Source organism: Leuciscus leuciscus, assembly GCF_965113295.1.
Source record: "Leuciscus leuciscus genome assembly, chromosome: 1".
Classification (NCBI taxonomy): Eukaryota; Metazoa; Chordata; class Actinopteri; order Cypriniformes; family Leuciscidae; genus Leuciscus; species Leuciscus leuciscus.
In genome coordinates this window covers 13127753-13150970 of record NC_138725.1, presented here as the reverse complement: position 1 = coordinate 13150970, position 23218 = coordinate 13127753, and the positions used below count along the sequence as shown (strand labels likewise).

The 23218-nt window shown below is 38.7% G+C and overlaps 1 protein-coding gene across 4 annotated transcripts; it reads right to left on the bottom strand.

Annotated features, from left to right (window-relative positions):
• Nucleotides 1-323: 323 nt before the first annotated feature.
• Nucleotides 324-20462, bottom strand: LOC309498304 (endoplasmic reticulum metallopeptidase 1-like). Of its 4 annotated transcripts, none has more exons than XM_082168941.1 (15): nucleotides 19965-20462; nucleotides 18235-18527; nucleotides 15170-15297; nucleotides 13484-13589; nucleotides 12339-12485; nucleotides 11945-12037; nucleotides 11458-11670; nucleotides 10654-10919; nucleotides 8464-8647; nucleotides 6888-7081; nucleotides 5340-5492; nucleotides 3750-3931; nucleotides 3561-3676; nucleotides 2391-2554; nucleotides 324-2303 (listed from the first exon to the last, which is right to left on the bottom strand). In XM_082168941.1, the coding sequence occupies exons 1-15, from the start codon at nucleotides 20288-20290 to the stop codon at nucleotides 2127-2129; spliced, it is 2742 nt and encodes a 913-aa protein (XP_082025067.1). In that variant the 5' UTR covers nucleotides 20291-20462; the 3' UTR covers nucleotides 324-2126. The 4 variants fall into 4 exon arrangements, with proteins under 4 accessions (XP_082025067.1, XP_082025068.1, XP_082025070.1 ...); XM_082168942.1 differs by having other exon boundaries at nucleotides 2391-2527; XM_082168944.1 differs by lacking the exon at nucleotides 19965-20462 and adding an exon at nucleotides 19462-19859.
• Between the last annotated feature and the right edge of the window lie 2756 nt (nucleotides 20463-23218).

The following is a 23218-nucleotide window of genomic DNA, read 5'->3' as shown; positions in this document are numbered from 1 at the left end:
AACTTGAAGTTGTTAAAGAGTTTACGTATCTTGGGGTTACCTTGGATTCTACTCTTACTTTTAAAAGCCATGTAAAAAAGTTGTCTAATATTTTAAAATTGTATTTAAAGAATTTGAAGTACATTAGGCCATTCTTGACAGTTGGTGCTGCAAGGTTGTATTTATATTCAATGATTTTTTTCACATATCCAGTTGTTTCAATAGTTGGCCATTCACAGGTGACAACTCTAAAGTTTATAGAAACACTGTATGAGAAGGCGATAAAAGTGTTGGATAAAAAACCCCTCTCATTTCATCACTGTAAAAAAAAAAAAAAAACATAATTGAGTTTTGAAAATTTTACTGCGGACATAAATTAGCAATGTTGCTATAATCCGGCTTGTTTACATTGTGTATTTTGTGCAAATGTTCATTAACATGCTTTGTCCCTATCAAATAAAAACAAACTGAACTGAATAAGTGGGTCATTTGCCCTTTCACCTGTGAAAGTTCACTGCTGTGAAAATAATACAAATAAAAAACATGCAAACATGAGCAATCCTCCAACACTTAAAACGAATAAATAAAAAAGCCCTTGGGTTTCAAGGTTTGGATCCAGCTGAATGTGCATTTACCAGAATGATCAGAACTAAATCTGAAAATAAAGTTGCATATAAAACACCAAGGGCTTCATCTATAAGACGTTTGTGCACAAATTTGACCTTAAGGTGTGCGTACGCTAAAATCCACGCCAACCAGGGCCGGCGCTCCGCACACGCACATCACGCACTGCGCGTAGGGCACCAAGTGCTTGGGGGGGCACCAAAAATTCTGGGTCGTGAAAAATCATCACAATAGGGTACTAGTATAAATAACAAATAAAATATGTCTAAAGCATGTTAATATTGGGTTTAAGTGGTCGTTCAATGAGGCCTATTATATGTTGATCCGACGAAAATTATGTGTGTATTTAAGTGGTCCAGTGGTAGAATTTTTGCCAAGCGTGTCAGAGGTTCTGAGTTCTAGTCCGCACTCATATCGTTTTTTTTGTTTGTTTTTTTTATCAAAACCGATTATGTTTTTTAGTGGTTGTATATCAGGCAGGGACACTTTTTGTGCTTTTTGTTTTCTAATTGTACCGGAGCGAATAGAGAGTCTCTCCACAACGGATTGAAACGCGCGTCTGAGTGAAGGCTGTGCGCGAGCCAGAAACAAACATAGTATCCGCGCCACTGATCGCTCGGCAACGAGCACTTTGATCAGTTGATTTAAAAAAACAACACATTCCAGCGCTAGATCGACTCTTATTTAAAAAACGAATGAAATGAATGCTCTGCTGGTTAACTGGAGATGTTTTGTTTGTTTGTATTGGTACATTCGTGCCGCGAGATGTTTCAAAAGTGGTGGGGACATGTCCTACCCGCAAATTACGCCTATGCGTATGCATGTCCAGGGGCGTCGCTATAGTAGTGCAAAAGATCCGGGGCTTTAGCCCTGCATGGCTAAAATCTTTCTTTTTTTTTTTCTTTTTTTACTTTTTACTTTGAAACTGCAATTAGAAGAAAAAAAAACCCCACAATCTCAGTGTTTGTATATTTTCATATTCACAGAGTTGTCAAATTATGTACAGAATTATTATATTGTGCCTGACCTTTGCACTTTTAACTTTCTGTGTTTACATTGTTCAGTTCCAAATCTGTGTTTTTAGTAATTGTGGTGGTATTTGGTATTTATAATTTTAACCTTTATATTATTTATTTCTTTTCATGTTTGGTGCCATTGTTAATGTAAAATTATTTATTTGCAGCAGTTACTTTGGAAGTAAAGAGAACCTAACTAAGAAATTCTGAATGGTTGTTATTCCCTTGGTGGGTGGGGGGGGGGCACCACCAAGCATTTGTGCTTAGGGCACCCAAATGGCTAGCGCCGGCCCTGACGCCAACGATCATATTTATAAAAAAAAATGGACGTCTTTGACATGGAAAAGTTCTCAGCTTCACGTCAGGGTCCAATCAGACGTACGCACTTTTCCCTTCCGCAGAGAGTCGGAGAACTGCAGGTGTGTGGAAATCTAAGTAATTCTCGGCCCTCGTCATTCATGGGTCTTCAGTGAGTGGTGTGTGTGTGTGTGTGTGTGTGTGTGGCCCTCAGTATCTGTACACGTGGTATGTGCTGATCCATGAGGACGGGAAAACCCAGGCTGGGAATCTCTTCAGGAACGAGTCCAGCTCCTCGGAGCGCTGGTCTGAACCGGAGAAGTAATGAGCTGAGACGGCCAGAGAGATCAAGCCCTCGTCAGGAGACACGTCTGAGGACTCGGGCGGCTGAAGACGAGAAACACACATCAACACACACAATAAACACCTCCACGCTCCTCATGTTACATCTGTGGTTCTTTAGCTCAAGTCCACCTCAATCTCAAACCAGAAGTTCCAGGCAGGAGCGTCGAGGCCGTGAGAGTAATCTATGAAGTCTACTCTGCTGCTGTCGTAGTGCAGCTTCCCGTCGCCCAATGCCCGGGACATCAGAGACGCGCCGGCGCCGGGCTCTACGCGCAGAGACATGTGACTCGGACCTGAGCGAGAACAACAGGAGACGCTGAACATGTGGACATTATTCATCATTAATAAACACAGACATTATCAGAGATTATTAATCATTAATAAACACAGAGAGTGAACTAAACCAGTCAAACACACTCACTGGATTATTGAACGCTGCTGATTATTTTATTGTATTCTCTAAAAATCAAGGCAAATATTTGTATGGATGGATGGATAAAAAGTTTAATAAATAGCTAATACAAATGTATATATTCATGTATTTTGTAAAATAAGGATTTTTTTTAAAAATTAAAGAAATGCAACAAATTAAATAAATATGCTATATATACAGACATGTATTATATTTTAAACAGCAGCTTTAATTATAAAAAAAAAGTTTAAGGATTAGTCATCAACAGTCATTATTCTTTTTGATATTTATTTATACAAGTGTGTTTTTTTATATATTATCATGTGATTATTTATTCTTTTTAATATAGTTATTAAATGTATTATTTGCATATAATTATACAACTTGTTAAAATGTTAATACTTTATCAACATATAAAATTGCAACTAGCAATAAATCTAAATATTAGTAATTTGTATTTGTTGTACTAGTTAAAAAAATGGGAAAATTTGTAATATATTAATTTAAACTAAAAGCAGATTTAATAATAAAAAAAACTGCTTTTGAAAAACAGTCATCTGTAACTAACGATTATTTTGGTAATCAAGTAATTGGACGATTATTTCAACGACTAATCGGTAATTAATTTTTATAGGTGGTTAGAAAAATGGACCTAAGCAAACAATAGCCTATTACATTACTTAAAATACATAATTATAATGATTATATTTAATTTTTTTACAAGGAAATACTAATTGGTTTAAATAAAGTATCAAAAGCAAGAAATAATATCTCTGTTAAAATAGATAATGTAATACACATAGTAAAAACAATCATCTTATGTACATTAGAAATCTGGCAGACATCACTCCCATTTGGTTCCTGATGAAATGAGGCTGAACTCTCACCTTTGACCTCAAAGGTCATGTTAATGGTTCCCCGTTCAGTGTCCTGTCTGGATACGAGCTGGAAGTCCAGCGGAGCGTCAGGAGAGACTTCAGGAGCCGGAAGATACCAGTTCTCCCTGAAGAAACGAGAGAAAGACGTCACGAGGTTCATGAACTACATCCCCCAATCCTCCGACACCACACACTCACGTGATGGAGAACCATGGGAAGGGGCAGTAGTGATGCTGACAGTGTGTGTGGATGCTGTCATTGATCTCCGGGATATGAGGAGTGATGTGCTCCATGCCGGTGTAATCCAGACTGTTGATCCAGAATCCCGAGTCTGAGCTCTGCAGAGATCCGTCCAGCGCGTGGAACCTGCGTGTGATGTGCTGAAAACACACACACACTTCATTGGATTTAGACACATTTTACTGAAGAAATAATCTAAAGTGCTTTAACAAAAAAACAAACAAACATAAGATTAATATCTGTACACAGCAAAAACTCCAGTGTAAAATGAACTCTTCTGGGATTATATGTGAGACCACACTCAAAAGTGTTAAAGTTAAAACATGAGTGTTAAATGAACACTGAAGCAGTTAATGAGATAATTAAGTGACGATTGACCATTATTGATGAACACCTGCTGTTAACAAGCAGAATCACTGAAGGAGAAAATCACAAACTGTCACCATTATGATGATCAGTGTGTGATTGAGAAAAAGAAGAAAGCACATAAACATTTGAAATGGGCCGTTATTGTGACAGCAATATGATACAATTTTAAAATATGTAGGCTATTTACAACATTAACAATACAAACCAAGCAGCTTAATGTTACCTCATTATCTTGTTTCCACTAATTTCCATATTTTTAAAATTACATCCTTTTGAGATAAAAAAAATTAGGAAAAAATTAGAATTAAATAATAAATAGAACATTATTTTCCTATTAAATCAAATACGAATTTATTCGTATTATTCCATGTATATGACATTTTATTTACAGCAATCATGCGAATGACCACGTGATCAACGCAGGTTCATATGATACAAAACTCTTAATAAATTGAGTTTTATCACTGAGGTGCCATGCAGATGTATTATTACAGACGTCCACATGAGAAACAGTTACTGTCCGAATAGGGCTTTATTTGAACACTTTAACACTCTTGAGTGTGGTCTCACATATACTCCCAGGTTATGCTGTGTAGTTCTTGACTCTGCTTGACTCAGTTCATTACTACAAACACCATTTAAACAAGGATTTATCCTGGATTATTCCTCTGAACCAGTGATGTGTTTTGTATGATTGATATACTATTACAGTATTTATTAGTATTTTGAAAATTTGAGTTTTTATTTTTATATTTTTTTATATGTCTATATATGTATAGTTTTTTATGGTAGTTAACATGAACTAACAATGATAAATACTTCTACAACATTTATTAATCTTAACGTTAACCTCAACATTTACCAATACATAATTAAGATCAAAAGTTGCATCTCTTAACATTAGTTAATGCATTGTGAATTAACATGAACATTTTTATTAACATTGAAAAAGATTAATAAATGCTGTAATATTACATTGCTCATTGTTAGTTCATGTTAGTTAATGTATAACTAATATTAACTAATACCTTATTGTAAAGCATTACCATTTTTATAAACGTTTTAAACTAAATTAAATGAAAATATATATAAAAACAAACTTACTTCCAGCTAATGCTTATTTTATTTCCCGACAGGACAGTATGTTGTGGTTTGAGTTTGAGTAAACTCTAACAGTACCTGAACAAAGACTCGTTTGGGTCGCGGGCTGGACGGGTCACCAGAATACGGGAAGAACAGACCAGAGCAGACCAGAACTAACATCAGCGTGAACACTGACCCCAGAACAGCCAACACACACTTCGTGCTGCGCCACAGATAGATGAAATGCATCTGGAGAGAGAGAGAGAGAGAGAGAGAGAGAGAGAGAGAGAGAGAGAGAGAGAGAGAGAGAGAGAGAGAGAGAGAGAGAGAGAGAGAGAGAGAGAGAGAGAGAGAGAGAGAGAGAGAGAGAGAGAGAGAGAGAGAGAGAGAGAGAGAGAGAGAGAGAGAGAAAAGCTGGGATAAGATGTTCCGTGTAGTTTTTTTTTTTTTGTACAGTGTATTTTCTTAAATAAATCAATATTACAAAAATGTAATTAGTGTCAATAAATTATCTCCTTTCTTTTCTGAGTTAGGTTTTTGATCACCCTTGCTTGAAGGAACAATTACCATGGTTACACATCTTTATAAACCAAGATTAAAAATGAATTAATGTTGAAAAAAATTCAATTTGCAAGTTTTCTTCTATAAATTCTAAAGTCCCAACATGATGACAGGCGAGATTGCTCCCCTCTTGTTCCTGTTAAAAGTAAACCCATTCTCCGATACTTGTCCGAGAGAAATGAGGTTCCTATACTGACGACAAGAACGCGGGACATTCTTAAAGCACTTTACGTGAAAACCGCTTAATGTGGCTTAATGTACTAAGACAGTGATATTGAAGGACCAAATTCAGTATTCACCTTATTACCAAAAATTGTTTCCCCCGGGTGTTGTTTTAGTACATTAAGACACGTAAAGCGCTTTAGAATATAGCAGTGACACATCCGTAACGCATTGCTTTCAATGAGAACTGAGAAACAATTCATGTCAAACCTCCACTGAGGCAAAGCGCATGGGAATTTTCATTGCAGTAATATATTGGGATATATTTTGTCATCATGACATATGTTGGGCTATTTTCAATTTGAACAGTCGGCTAAATCTAACATAGCCTATAAGCACCTCCTAAACCTTTACAATTTCTCCACATAAAACAATATAAAACACCTAACAGCCAGACAAAAGAGACACAGTAATTTAGAAGTCGTTTTGGCCTTTATATATATATATAACAGAGTGAAAAGCAAAGGGATTTGATCGAGACCACAAGCTCAATAACATGGAGTGCTAAACAAGAGGCATATAAAAAAAACAAGATGTATATATAATTTATATTATTTTTCATTAAATAATAATCTTAAGGAAAATTTGCTTGTATCTGCTGATTCTATTAATCAGTGTTAAAATAAAAAAAGAAGAAACCACATCTTCCATATTTAATTTCTGGTTTAAAAAAGGAAAAAGGAATGGACGCAAAAGTACACGAAACCTAAGATGATTTAATCTCTGGTTGTCATACATTGAATGTTTGAATTTAAAGGTTTGAATTTTGAATGTTTGAATTTAAAGGTTTGAATTTAAAGGTTTGAATTTTGAATGTTTACATTTGCATTTACTGTGTTACAGTTAGTCTGTATGACTCACAAAATAGGAAGACAGAATCACGGTTGCCAGGGTAACAATTGACCCCATGAAGAAGTCGGGTCGGATTCCCCTGGTTCCACTGCGGCCCTGGATGGGTGTAAACATCTCGCAAACCGCCCAGATGATGAACATGATGTGGACGTACGGTAAGGCAAGACCCACCAGGTACAGGACGGTGTACAACAGAGATGCTCCTGCACACACACACACACACACACACACACACACACACACACACACACACACACACACACACACACACACACACACACACACACACACACACACGTCCCACTAAATCATGAATGACCTCATTTAAACATCAGAGCCCTGATTTCTGCCCTTTTACCCCATCTTTAGCTAAACTACTGCAGACCTGAAACACCATAAAAGGATGGCAGAATAAAAGTCCAGTTTTAAAACACATATTATAAAGGAATTTTGACCAGTTCTACTAAACAACTTAAAAACAAATTTTGTGCAGTTTTAATACAAATATAAAAATAAAAAAACAATTTTGCTAAAATGTTAAGTCTGTTTTATATTTGCATACAGAAATTATATATTACACAAAAAACAATCCAGAATCAAGTAATTGCCTTTTGTGTTGACATTGTACTGAAGCCAAAGCAAATGACTGGAATTTCACCTTAAAAATATTAACTTTGTATCATGGTGATTGTCACTTTCAGTTTCATGTATTTTATTTTGTTATTCTCAGAGTCATGTTTCCTGGTTCCTTATCATGTTTCCCCTGTTTATGTGTCACTTTCTGATTGGTTCATTGTTTGATTGTTCACAGGTGTTTCTTGTTGTCATTAGTCTTTGTGTATTCAAGCCCTCATGTTTGCCATATTACTAGGCTTGTTCGACTTGAACCGGCGCTGCACAGAACGATTGGTGTATGACATCAAAGCACCGACTCCTTATGCTTTTGAATCACTCTCGCGGTGCTTTGATGTCATAAACCGATTGGTCTGTGCAGCGCCGGTTCAAGTCGAACAAGCCTAGTAACATGGCAAACATGAGGGCTTGAATACACAAAGACTAATGACAACAAGAACAAGTCGAACAAGCCTACTTTGTTGTGTATTGAAGTTTGAATGCTGGTCCATGTTCCAGGGTTATGGTTTCTAGTCAAGTATCTAGGTCATGTTTATTTTGTGTTTCATGCTTAACTCATGGTTTATGTTCCACATTTGTTGGATTATCACCATTATAATAAACTGTATTTGGGTCCTGTGCATCATGATTTTCATCTGCTTCCATGTCAGCATTGTTACAGTGAGAGCATATCATTTTGTCTACACAGTATTAATCTGTATACCTAACAAAAACATTTTCACTTATTTAAAAATATATTTTTATAGCACTTAAAAAAAAAATCAAAAAAAAATCATAATATACAATTAATATCTTAAGCAACCACGACAGCTGTAAAAACAAATATGCTTCAAATACACCAAATAAGCAAAATCTCAGAGGAATAATGTAGACACACAATGTTTTACTGTACTGATGGAGTGGAGACAGGACAAGTGAATGTGAATCAGGTGTGTGTGGCGTGACCTCTGACCTTTGGTTCTGATGATCATTCTGAGAAGCACTTTGCTGACGAGCGGAAACACCACCATCATCATCGGCACGTACGCCGAACACAAGCCATGCACAGTGAGGAAGAGCAGCAAACAACACCACAACAGCAGACTGACGTCGAAGAAGAGCTCGGCCAGATCCACACGACTCGCGCTCCGAACACACTGAGAGACAGAGAGAGAGAGAGGAAAGGAAGGCAGAGATGAAGGCGTGTTTGAACTCATCCCAGTTGCTTATCTTTAACTTTTCAGCTGCCCACCAACTCCTGGACCTGTTAGCACTGCATTGATTGTGGCTAGCGGCTCCACATCCATGAGTGGTCTGAGCGACAGGAAGTTCACACTTTTCAATGAACTCCAAAACATCAGTTTTCGCGGTTTTGACCAAAGGTAGGAAACTCTAGGTTGATAGGAGGCTTGGGTGTCAATGACGATTGACAATCAAATGTCCCCAAAAAGAGAAAAAAGTATTATCTGCTGGTTCCAGACCTCACAGAAACACAGGTTGTCCTCCAGCTGAAAGAGGATAGTCCGGGAAAAATATATATTCCAGAAAATATATATTCCAGACCCCTATTCCAGACTGGGGATACTTAATTTAATTAATCAATCAACAATACTATTGATCAGCATTACCAAACGTGGACATTCTACACTAGAAACAAACACTGATGTACTATTTTAATTTAATACTGTGAAGCTGCTTTGATACAATCTGTATTGTGAAAAGCGCTATATAAATAAAGTTGACTTGACTTGACTTGACTAGTGCGTCTACTTGTAAAGCAGCTCAAAAGTCTAATTCTCCATGACTCTTTTTCTCAGAGATCATCTTTTTGGACCAAAAGCTCTGGAGTTAGGAAGCCAAAAGCGTGCCACACACACCACAATCAAAATGGCCACCCTTTCCCTCTTATGGGCTTGCCCATCATAATAAAAGTCTTTAGTGACCAACAAAAGTCCCCTAATTCCCCCTAAGTGAGCATCGTGCTGGGCTTTACTGTGGCAGTGTCACAGTATAAGAAGCTATACAATAAGAAATAAAGCAACCAATCAGTCGAACGTACAAAGTCAACGCTCTAGTAGGCTACAACGGTACAGTTAAATAGCCTAAATCAGGGATGGGCAACTTCGGTCCTGGAGGGCCACTGTCCTACAGAGTTTAGCTTCAACCCTAATCAAACACACCTGAACAAGCTAATCAAGGTCCTCAGGATTACTAGAAAATTTGATTCAGGTGATTTTTTCAGGGTTGGAGCTAAACTCTGTAGGACAGTGGCCCTCCAGGACCGAAGTTGCCCATCCCTGGCCTAAATATATAAAGTCATGGAAATTCACTTTGCCCTTAGCCGAAACGATATTGATACATTAGATATACACAAGATTTAAGGGTTAATGCCCAACGAGGTGTCCATTGTCAGGTATTAATGGACAACGGGAGGACGGTTGCCTCCGCCGAAGTCCATTAATACCTGACAATGGACACCTCGAAGGGCATTAAGCTGCTTATAGGCCTACCATGGTCACTTGCCAAATAACACATTTTTAAAACATTAGTTTATATTTTAATTAGTTTTACAATCGAAATCTAAAGTTTTTACAAACAATAACTTGGTTTCCCTGGTTACGCCTGATGGTTTATTTAGCAACCGGAGATATTTATAGTCCGCTCAGCTCGTAGAACCCTTCAGTTTACTGCCTGTTGCTATGGTTACTCACAGCTGATGTAGCCAGTGCATTTATTTATTCATTTCGAACGGTAAACAGTCAGTTTCACCAGAACTCCTTTACTAGGTGTCCTCTATCACTTTTTAATGGACACCCTGCAGCCAATCAGAATCGAGTATTCACCCAGTCCGTGGTATAAGATAATGTTAATGAGCGCTGAGCACCCGCTGATCGCCCGGATCTCACAACTCTGAAAACGTCAGATCAAACTTTCAAATAGGCGGCATCTTTATAATAAAGCACTGAGCTTTAAACTACTACATTCTCGCCTGAAAACTACATTTCGTGAATACAGTAACAGTAGTATTTTTAAATGACACGGGTTTACTCCTCCACCACTGACGCTCGCTGGTAGGTGCGAGATGCATTCTGGGATACCTGGCTGTTCAAGAACACATCGGGGATTTGAACTGTATTGGTATATGTTTTGTCCCCTCACTCACCCTGTAGTACAGGCTCTTGGCCAGCGTGTGTATCAGCAGGATCATGCCGGCGGCGGCGGATCCGTACAGAGAGACGGCAGCGTAGAAGTGTGTGTACCAGAACATGGAGCGACCCATGAGTGTGACGAGCAGGGCCACGAACAGAACCGTCAGCAGAGCCACGACCCAGCTCAGGACCACCATAACCACCGCACACACCAGATCACGGGTGTACCGACAGCCTGCAGCAATACACACACGCGCCAGATCACGCGTGCACCGACAGCCTGCAGCAAAACACACACACACACACACATTACATCAGTGCTTTATAGAGGCTAACATCCAATACATCAGTATGAAGCTATCTTATACTCCCCTTTAGATGATGCCTGTTCGACACACAACTGAACAGATTCAGGATATCACACAGCTTTCAGTTATCAGCGCTAACATCATTTATTAAAAAATATTTTAGAAATAAATTGTATTTATTTAAATAATGCTGCTGATTTGGCATTAAAATAAATAAATACACTTAACAACATATCAGTAGCACAGGCTATTTTCATGGCAAACTCATAGCAGAAATTAAAATACTCTTCAATAAATATAGACAATACTTGAACGATATTTTCCAAAATATAATATATACAATAAAATATTCTATAATATTTAATAAGTATAATGAATATTATCAGCATTATCAGCAAAAAACAATTCTTCTTTTAAAAAAATGCCCATTAATGTCATTTCTGAATAAAAGCATTCAGCAATATCAGTAAATAAACACAACTGATGTCTGGTCATGTGACCATCACGTACCCACAGCGCTGCTCAACATGCACTTCCAGCCCAGGTAGATCACCGTGGCGACGGCAAACACACAGTTGATGATGGTGCCGGCGCGAGCGGAATACGCCACCATCGTCAATCCCAGCAGGTCGAAGAACACCATGTTACCATGGCGATGCTCCGAGGAATCCGCCAGCTCATCCGACATGACCAGGTGCTTGAGCACAGACAGGATGTTGTCGCCTAGTGACCGAGAGAAACAGGAAGTCCATCATTCTCAAAACAACTGATAGGTAAAGCGAGGCATCCATAGGCAGCAAAACACACATTCACACCAGTTCACACTATCATATCATTAAGTAGAGTGAAGGTTATGTGTATTTGGCGTGTTGTCCCAAAGGGAAGTTACTTATCAGAACGTGCTCCTTCCGAAATGTATTAATAAAACATAATTTAGTGTCTGCAATTCACACATCTTTATGTATTGTGAGGGAAACCAGATCCAGATGAGTCTCACCTGCTCTCCGGATGGAGTCGATGTGGATTCGCTCCAGAGTGTCATATTTAGTGTGATACAGGTAACCGTTCTCTATGAACGCAAGATCAATCCCTGTAGAAGGAGACGAAGAAGAAGACCAAGTCTTTAACATGATGGGAATCTCACAGTCTCGATAAAGACTCCTGGTTTTCTTATTACCAATGACTTTTATTTTTATATTAACAATATATCACTGAAATACCACTAAATATTTCAAATAAAACAGGCATTTTTCCTGTAAATTTAAGTTTAATCTCTAACTTGTTAATACTGTATTATTGTATGTCAAAGCTCTGCCAATCAGAGCTGCTGTTTTTTTTGTTTTGTTTTTTACCATAACTTTTACAGATGTTTTACAGTGTGCATTCCATACCAGGAATATTCCCGAAGTCCCTGAAGATGCGGAAGTCTGTGTCTGAGGGAATTAATCCACTCTGGAAAAGCTCCTGACCGACGACTGAGGCGAACGGGTGAACAGCGGCTTGCACATACGCCTGGACCAGCCACGGGTTCTCTGGACCTGACACACACACACACACACACATCACACAGGCTCATGTTCAGATGTTTGATAGAATGATCACGCTCCTTCTTTCCATATCATAGAAGTGAATGTGAACAGAACATTTGTGTTGCACAGAGAAAAACAAACACAACATCTGGGTTTAGATAAGCGATTCTCTACCTTTCTGACTCCATTTAGGAGGAGCCAAACTTGCCATCTTATTTAATTTTATAAATTTGTTCATTTAAATACCAATTTGTTATAATGATGTTAATGTTCTTTATTTCTGTGAGTGTGTGGGAAGAACATGTAATGCTATGCCACTCCTGACAGGAAGGGGGAGCTGGAGCGAGAGCTTTTGACCGTGCGCATGGAGCCCAACAAACTTGCAGGCCTACAAGTCGTTTGTTTGTTTTATGTAACTATTCATATTTATTTTGATTGAAAAAAACTTTATTTTTTTACTTAAATTTTTTGGTGTGTACAGACAATTCCAAATGTAATATTTAGCTATTTCATATGCAAAGATGTCAGCCAATCACACCAGTGGGCATTTACACTAAAGTCTCACAGCCAATCACAGCAGTGGGCGTTTACACTGAAGTCTCACAGCAGCAAATCACACCAGTGGGCATTTACACTAAAGCCTCACAGCCAATAACAGCAGTGGGCGTTTACACTGAAGTCTCACAGCATCCAATCACAGCAGTGCACGACCCTTTTAAGGTTTTATTATCTTTATGACATTTCCAGGTCTAGAAATCACTTTTACAATGAAGCTTCCTCATTTATCCCAGCTTTTCAAGACCATATAAATCCTGGGGTGAGTTAAAATAATATCTTTTTTAGCTGTTTTAGCTGATTGTCATGCTTGCTTTGTGTTCTCGAGGCCGAGAACCGTTGTGACACGAGATGAGGTGGATCTCTTTAACTCTGGCACTTGTTCTACAGTGCAGATTCTCCTGCTGAAGGCGTTCAGCTCTGATACACACAGGTGTGTGTGGAGTGTTTACCTGTCTGAAACACCAACTCTTTTCCTCCCACTCCTGCTGCCTCCAGGTTCACAAACGCTCGCACCTGCTGAGCCCAGGGATGCTGGGTAATGAAGCCATGACTCCCCTGAGAGAGAGACATATGTTAAAAGAGATCAAATTACACTTTAACATGCGTGTGTGTGGCAAACACACTGTGAGACCATGAATGATGAAAGTGGTGTGAGCGATTCACATCAAACCACCTGAACACATTTCACTAAGATAATCACATGCTCGCTGAGGTCATCCAGCTTGGACAACTTCTGCCCCCTGTCATCCAGGCCAGCCCGCATCACCCCCTCTGTCTGCTGGCTATCTAATATTCTCCGCCAACATCACTCTAAACTCAGGGCTGCAGAGAGGAAGTGGTGCAAATCGAAAATGACTTACGATCACAACAAAATGAACAATTCTTCTGACTCTCGCAAAACCTTCTCCTCTCTTCTCAACCCGCCTCCATCAACACTAACAGCTGACGATATTGCCACATTCTTCATGAATAAAACAACCACCATCAGCGGCCAATTTGTCATGCAACAAAATGACACACATATTAACAGCTAACACACACATTCTCCCCTCTTTCTCTCTGCTCTCAGTCTCCAAACTCCTGTTTTCCAATCACCCTACTAACTGTCCACTTGATCCTATTCCCACTAATCTACTTCAAGACATTTCTTCCTCAGTTGTACCTGTACTTACTCACTCATATCAACACTTCTCTTCACACTGGTATCTTTCCCACAGCATTTAAGCAGGCTCGTGTAACACCCCTGCTTAAGAAACCCCCTCCAAATCATTTCTAGAATATTACAGACCGGTATCCCTTCTTCCATTCGTTGCTAAAACACTTGAATGAGTTGTTTTCAACCAGATCTCTGCCTTTCTTACACAGAACAACCTCCTGAACAACAAGTAGTCTAGCTTCAAAAGCGACACTCAACTGAGACTGCCCTGCTCTCGGTTATTGAAGCTCTTAGACTGGCAAGAGCAGTTTACAAATCCTCAGTTCTCATCCTGCTGGATCTGTCTGCTGCGTTTGATACAGTAAACCACCAGATCCTCCTGTCAATCCTGAAGATGAATGGCATCTCAGGAACCGCACTCCAATGGTTCAAGTCTTACCTCTTAGTAGGTCCTTTAGGGTGTCATGGAGGGGTGAGGTGTCTAAGTTCATCATCCATAACTCCATCCAGGACAGCCAGGAATCTTGGAGTTGTAATTGATGATCAAATTAACTTCACTGACCACATTACTAGAACTGCCCGGTCCTGCAGATTTGCCTTATACAACATTAGGAGGATCAGGCCCTTCCTTTCAGAGCTACACAACTCCTTGTCCAAGCGCTAGTTCTATCCAGACTGGACTATTGTAATGCTCTCCTGGCTGGTCTTCCAGCTTGCTCTGTCAAACCTCTGCAACTGATCCAGATGCCGCAGCAAGAGTGGTCTTTAACGAGCCGAAGAGAGCACACGTCTGATCTGCCCAACTCAACCTGAGCTGATGAGTCTTTAGCCATCTTCAAGAAACGGCTGAAGACTCATCTTTTTTTGGCAACACTTGATCCATTAATTAACACTTTTTTCTCTTCTCTTCTACTTTATATATATTTAAAAAAACAACAACCTTAAACTGTGTCAGAATAAAAGTGCTATGACCTCTCACCAGCAGCCCGCTCTCCTCTGCCCCGTTGAACAAGAAGATGATGCCGTGTTTGAGTGGTGTGGAGAGATTGGCCAGAGAACGTAAAACCTCCAACATCACTGAACAGCTGACGGCGTCATCACTGGCTCCTGAAACACACACACACACGTTATTGATCACACAGTACCTGCAGTTATTACTAATACACTAGAGTAAAGCATGCAAACAAATATAGAAATATGATTCAAAGAAAACAATAAAACATGCTATGGATACCAATGCATAAAACCATTAATTATAAGCAAGATGCTGATAATGCGGATACAAAAAACAATTGAATTCCTGACAATCAAATGCATTCAAATCATAACTGACTGGAATTTAACATAAATCCAAACATGAAAGAACAACAACACTGTTGTGAAACTCAAACAAAATCACAGTCTGACTAAAACCACAACACCTATAAAGGTTATACGTGTGACGTCACCATTGGCTGGAGTCACTTCAGTCACGCACACTGAGAGGCAGAAACACTGAGTGGCAGAAACACTGAGCGGCAACATTTGTTTTCAGCGTGAATGCCGTGAAAAACACACAAAGAGAAGATAATAATTCATTGGGGTGATAGATGTTGATATATAATAAACAAAATAAAAGAGAACAAATTAGAGCAAACAACTTCTCCAGAGAACTACGTTCCACCAGAAGTACCAATGCCATACTCTCCACCCATAAATTAATCAACTAACAGTGATGTCTACAAGCAATCACATTCTGAGGTCGTACCTGTGGAAGACAGGGCCGTAACAATATATATAACATTGATATAAGTGATCACTCGGATTTAGACCTACCAATATTATATGTATATAAAGCGTTCACAGGCAGATTTGCTTCATGTATTTCTCCGGCATCGAAATCAGGCACATATAAATGTCAGGAAACATGATTCAATATTTGTCAATGTCAATATTTTAGGAAGTTTTTAGGAAGTTCAGTAACTTTAGTAAGTTGTAAGGAACACTATATCGAGTCCAAGCTTTAGGTTAAACTGATAATCGTTCGTTTTACTTGCGTTTTCGCAGTTTCCCCTATTAAATCCAGTCAGACAGCAGCTCTTCTGCCACTCAGTCCGGCTGAAGGGGGAGTGATCCGGCGGGAAAGTGACGTCAGTGCATAACCTCTATTAAGCACTCATGCATATGCATCTTTTGCATGCAGACATCAGCAAATCTGATCACTGAGACTCACTCACACACACATCGATGTTCCTGCTTTTCACTTTCACTTCCTGGTTTTCTAAGGATCAGAATTTCACAACACAGATGATCATGTCAGAGTGTGATAGGAAATAACACACTGTATGTGTAACAGAGGCCAGCTAGTAAGAGCTGCGTGTAAACCTTACTTCCCTGATCTCAAGAGAGGGGCTCGAGTGACTGCGCTCTTTAGCCTCCCACGCCGGAAACCCGAGTTCAAGTCACACACAGAGCGGGCGGAGTAGGACCTGACGTGTTACATATGCATAAATAATGCAAACAATGTAACATGCCTGTCCATATACACCCAACATCAGACACAAAACACGGTGAAAAATAAGAAAGTCACGAGATCTGACTCATAGATCACTGACACCAAACACAATGAAACCTTAAACTGCTCGATCTGATCACTGTCACTCCACACAACAGCAAACTAAACAAACAAAACTGAGATAAAGGTCACGCATTAATAAATATGGAGCATTATCTGTTCATGACATCATGTCACAATTGCTCAACATAATTTCTCAAGAGTCAAACAACAGCCTGTCCTTTAGATTCCCAATCACAAATGAGATCTTTAAAGGGATAGTTCACCCAAAAATGAAATTTCTGTCATCATTTACTCTCCCTCAAGTTGTTTCAAACCTGTATGACTTTCTTTCTTCTCCTGAACACAAAAGAAGATATTTTAAAGAAGGTTGGTAATTAAACAGTTTCTGGTCCCCATTGACATCCATAGTATTTTTTTTTCCTACTATGGAAGTCAATGGGGTCCATCAGTCGTTTGGTTGCCGACTTTCTTCAAAATATCTTCTTTTGTGTTCAGGAGAAGAAAGAAACTCATACAGGTTTGAAACAACTTGAGGGAGAGTAAATGATGACAGAATTTTCATTTTTGGGTGAACTATCCCTTTAACATCTCAGTTATTTCTCCCATGCAGCGATGAGATTAAACCGAGAGAGAATGACTGCAGTCTCCCGCATCTCATGTTTCTCCTCAATCTTCTGAGAAAAAAGATTCCGTTAGTTTCAGAATAAATTTCAACAGTGTCTCAAACTGCTCAAATTTGCAATAAAAAGTTAGAGATCTCAATATAAACTCAATCATTTCCAATCTCCAAATTCATTATACAGCTCCAGACTCTCTCCGGATCATGACGAGAGACTCATTTGAGACATTTTGCTCCCACTTAAGGAGAAACAAATATAAATACTTAAAGGTATAGCAGAGGATCTTTCCAAATTTTAGATAAGACCCGCCCTCTCCACTTTTTGAAAAGTTTGATTGATTCACCAGAATGATTGACAATTAGGAGGACCAATAGTTTAGACTACCCACCAGGAAGTAAAACATCCTCCGCTATACCTTTAATGTAACTCAATTATGTTTCATTTCAAGTCTCAAATGAGCAACTTCTGAGCAATAACATTTTATTAACTCTTTCACCTAATAATACTCACAGCAAGAAACTAGTAGGGACATATTTATACTTAAAGGAATGGTTCGGAGTAAAACCAACCTAGGGTCTTTTGCACCATGACCTCGAGCCAAACAGGCTTCTGGGGGGGGTGTTTGGCTCGAGGTCATGGTGCAAAGGACCCTAAGTTGATTTTACTCCGAACCATCCCTTTAAGACACAAAGTTGATATTGTATCAAAGTTGAAACTTACATGAGACGTAACTGAGATCTCCATTAATTCTCACAAACTCTAAAGGAGGAATTAATGAAGAAATATAACTCTATTAAAGCACATAAACTCAAAGTCTCCTGAGGAGAACACCAGAAGGATGATGTGTGAAGCGTTGTAGAAACACACCTGGGCTGTCGGCCACCGTGTCGAAGTGGCAGTTAGCGAGCATGAAGTGCTGCGCGCCGCTCTTGGGCTCGAGCTTGACGGCGATGTTGGTCAGGCGGTCGTAGCGGCTGATGGAGCCGCCGATTCTGAAGGAGCCGCTGGGCCGCTGGACGTCCACTGTGATGGAGTGAGAGCCAGCTTTACTCTCAGACCGGATCTGCTGGATCTGATCCTGAAGGTAGTTCACCGTGATCTCAATCTCTGGGCTTCCCATGGTCCGCGGCCCGACACTGGTGATCTGATCCAAATGCATCCTAATGCACATCATAACACATAACTTTACACAAGTGAGCACAACTCTGCTGCTCTGTTTTTTATTTTACTGTAATATTAGTTTTGTTCCTATCGAGTTATTGCAGTGAAGCCAAGTTTTATTGCACCTGTGTATAATGACAATAAAGACTATTCGTTTCTACTCTATTCTACTCTATCATATCATACTTTATTCTGCTCTATTCTATTCTATTCTATTCTGTTCTATACTTTATTATATTCTACTCTATTATATTCTGTTCTATCCTATTCTACTCTACTCTATTATACTCAACTCTTTATTCTGCTCTATTCTATTCTATTCTTTATGGATGTATGAAACATTTACAATAAGATGAAAAGCATTCATTTAGAAACATGAATTTTCAATTAATGCTAACTTTAAGCATTAAGAGATATCTGCAGGATGACATACAAATAATAATGCAAATATCCTCTTATTTTAATGTTCATAAACTGTTGATAGTTTAACATTACAGCATGTTTTAATATTTTCCCCCGTCTATGCATTGAATCCAGATTTTTGGGGTTCGGCCGAATACCGAATCCACTGGTTAAGATTCTGCCGAATCCGAATACCGAATCCTACTCCCATCCTCAGTCCATTAACACAGTAAACACATTAATGAAGTAAACACAGCAGTGTAGCCTATTTTTCATTTTATTTTATTTTAACTGTAAAAAAAAAAAAAAGAATAATGCTCGTCTGGTTAACACAGGTTTTTAGGAGTGAACCCTCTACCTGCAGTTGCTGCATTTCGGCTGCTGTCTGTAGATTCCTTCATGCATAACTCGTATTTCGGTTTCATTCGCAAATGTTTTAACAGCGGCGATGTTGTGTATTGTTTAGGGCCCTTTTTTCACCACGAGACTAATCGGCATTGCAAATTGAACATGTAGCTCGACTTGAATCACCTTCTTTTGACTGAAAGTAGCCTAGGTACTGCCAAACAACACTTTTTCTGCTCACGATCGCGTTACACTTTCACTTTCACTTTCTCACAACGGCGGCGTGACGTCGACCAGCGTAGCGCGTAGTGATGCCTATAGGGCTCGGTTCGGTGGAAAAAGAAAATCTAAGGTTCGACAGAAACCGAAACCCGTAAAAAAAAAGCCCAATATTCGGCCGAATCCGAATCCTGGATACAAATCAAACCCAAACAGACATTAGGCCTGATGTTTTAAACCTCATGTTATTAAGTTACAATATAATCACTTATATTTTACCATGGCTTGGAAGATATTTTTTTTTTTCCTTTTCTTTTTTCTTGTTTTAAGTATACAAGGCATTGAATTAGATAGGCCTACCTTTATTATTATTATTATTATTATTATTATTATTATTAAAGTCATGCTTAAAACAAAAATGAAATGCAATACTATAGGCACCTGATAGGCTGTACTATGGTAAAGTGTACCTGGCCCGGGTGGCGTTGAAGTGTCCTGTGCTTCTGCTGCTGATGATGAGCTGCTGAACTGAGATCAGAACCAGAACCCACATCAGACTCAGGAACCCGAGCAGCAGAACCACAGCGCAGATCTCGCGCAGAAACTCTCTCTTCACTGCCGGCTTGTGTTCGCGGCTCCGGGGGCCGTTCAGCGCGGCCTCCTCATCGCCAGCGTCCGGCTCCTGGTTCTCCTGGGTCTGCTGGTCCTGGTTCTCCTGAGTTCTGGTTCTGCTGGTTCTCCTGGTTCTGAGGACTGAGTCTCTCTCGCTCATCTGCATAATGTCTGGGTTGCTCATTACTAAGATCTGCTCTGTTCAGAAACAAACGTATCATAAATCCTTCTTGAAAGCTTGTTTCTTCATTCTCCACTGATCGCTGATTCTTTATTACTTTTGTCTGGACACGAGGAGTCAGTTTGACAGAAACGAGGAATAACGAGTGTTTTCCTGGTTAGTGTAGTAAGAGGGTGGAGTTAATGATCACTCCCACAATTAATTCCACGCTCACTATCAGGATTTCTTCAGGTTTCACTTTAAACACACTTCTAGAAGTATAGAGGAGAGCACACACTAACGCAGGGTTAGTTGTCACACACTTGTTTTAAATAGTTTAGAAGACACTCGCCGGGTTTGCGCATGCGGGGCATGTTGTCACACTACGTTACAATCAGCCCCTATTAGAACTATTCTATTCTATTCTATTCTATTCTATTCTATTCTTGAATTCTATTGAAAAAAAAAACATGATAAAAAGGTGAAGTCAATGATTACAATTATTAATTATTATTATAATGTTTTTTAACTATGTTGAGCTGTGTTCGTTGTCAAACTCAAAAATCATTTTATTGCAATTTTTTATTGTTTTTTTTATATGAAAAAGTGAATAATTGTATTTTATTGAGAAAATATTTGAGTTGGTCTTGTATATTTTCTGATTAGATCAGATATCATTTTAATCTGTCATATGGTCATGTTATAATGTACTCCACCTATGGGGCATGTTGTCACATTTCACTTCCATTCTTACAGAGTAAATCAAGTAAAACATATACACTGTATTAATAAAACAAAACCACATAATTGTAGACATGTGGGAAATTAATGTGGGAAAAATAAATACTCTGAACCCTGAGTAGACTTACACAAACTGAAAAAGTCCAAAAGCGTTATGTTGTGCCCCGCTCTCCTCTACTATTACTAAAGCCTGTTTGTGCTGGAAGGACATGTGTGTATTTGAACAGATTCTCATTTATTTTACTTCTAATGATTTTACTATTTTAATCATTTTACAACTTTTGACTTAAACCACAGTCGGTTCTTGTGACACTAATGTGAAACCATTTTACATTTCTGTCTTTTTTCCAAAGTGACATATCAGTTCCCTGGGTGACCAGACTTCATTCGTCCCAATGGAAAGCATTTACACTGTCTGAATGGTTTCCTGTCCCCTGTATAGTGCACTATGTGCCATTCACCATGTAGAAAATAGTAAATGTGTGAACAAGTGACCGATTTATAATGTATTTATAATGTATTTATAATGGAGCTTCAGATTCTAGAGAGCATTTGATTGGACAGAAAATCTGATCTGGTCCTGAAGCAGGGACGGATTATGACTTGTGCGATCGACAAGACAAATTACTTTTGATATGAAACACAGTCTCAGCTTTCAAATTATGCCAATTTTATGACGGAATTCAAACAATAAATTATGCTCTTAATTATGACGTGACAGATCGCTGTAGCACCTCGGTTCAAGCGGCAGGTGAACTGATCTAAAGCTCTTCTTTAGTTAATAGTAAATAAACTCAAATGAACTATGTTGGAAGATACAGCTGCAACTTGCTGAAATGTATCATGTCTCGTGTAATCACTCAATCAGTGCTTCAACCGCGGAAATAGGCCAATAAAACAGCTGGAGAACAATATGTCAAGTAACGTAATATTTACCTCAGAAAAGCCATTTAATGAGCACAGCATATAGGCCTCGCTAGAAACATTAGAGAGGAGTCTTTTTGCTAAATATATGCACTATATTACATATTATATGTTTACTCATAGGCCTATCATAAAACATATTATAATGTTATTATTATAAAAACCGCATTATATTACTGTTGTTAATGTAAAACATTTAATAATAATACCAATGTATGTTTACAGCATTAGTGAGAGATTTTACTTTGAGAAAAATGAACATGTAGCTATATATAGTACCTGATATTTATCCAAATTAATGGATGTAAACATTGCATGTTGTTACTAAACTTAATGAAATTCTGTTTGGTCAGCAAATGGTTTAAGAATCACAGTAAAAAAAAGAAAATCTGTAATTTCCAATATATACGCACTCTGCTTAATTGCCTTTTTTATTTGAAGGTGCATCTTTTACAGTCATTCAAACAACTGTAGAGTGAAGTCAAGTTTATTTGTATAGCGCTTTTCACAATACAGATTGTATCAAAGCAGCTTCACAGTATTAAATTAAAATAATACAACAAAGTTTGTTTCAAGAGGAATTTATTGATTGATCAAATTAAATTAAATATCCCCAAAATATCCCCAACTGAGCAAGCCAAAGGCAACAGTGGCAAGGAACCGAAAAACTCCATCAAGTGACCTAATGGTGTACTAAAACTCCATCAGGTGACCTAATGGAGAAAAAAAAACCTTGGGAGAACCCAGGCTCAGTCGGGGGCCAGTTCTCCTCTGGCATTTATGAGCTAGAGGCCGGATTGTAGTTTGAACTGTGGTATTATATGAATGCCTGGCCGAAGAGATGCGACTTTAATCTAGTTTTAAACTGGGAGAGCGAGTCTGAGCAACGAACAGTATCAGGAAGACTATTCCAGAGTTTTGGAGCCAAATGTGAAAATGCTCTCCCTCCTTTGGTGGTTCTGGATATCCTAGGTTTGACCAAAAGCCTTGAATTTAGTGATCTTAAAGAGCGCGATGGATTATAGGGTGATAGAAGATCCGTTAAATAGACTGGAGCTAAGCCGTTTAGGGCTTTATAAGTCAGTAGCAATACCTTGTAATTAATACGGAACTTTATAGGTAACCAATGCAGTGATGATAAAATCGGTGTTATATGATCATATTTTCTTGATCTCGTAAGAACTCTAGCGGCGGCATTTTGGACTAACTGTAGCTTGTGTGTGCGCTTTTACTTTTTACAGTTCAAATTTTAAATAATAGCTACGCTAAAACATACAAAAATAACGA

Coding starts and splice junctions, on each gene's coding strand:
- LOC309498304 (XM_082168941.1), bottom strand. CDS start 20,290: ATGAGCAACCCAGACATTATGCAGATGAGCGAGAGAGACTCAGTCCTC. Junction 12,486..13,483: donor AGAGTTGGTGTTTCAGACAG/GTAAACACTCCA, acceptor TGTGTGTGTCAG/GTCCAGAGAACCCGTGGCTG. Junction 7,082..8,463: donor AATGATCATCAGAACCAAAG/GTCAGAGGTCAC, acceptor GTGTGTGTGCAG/GAGCATCTCTGTTGTACACC.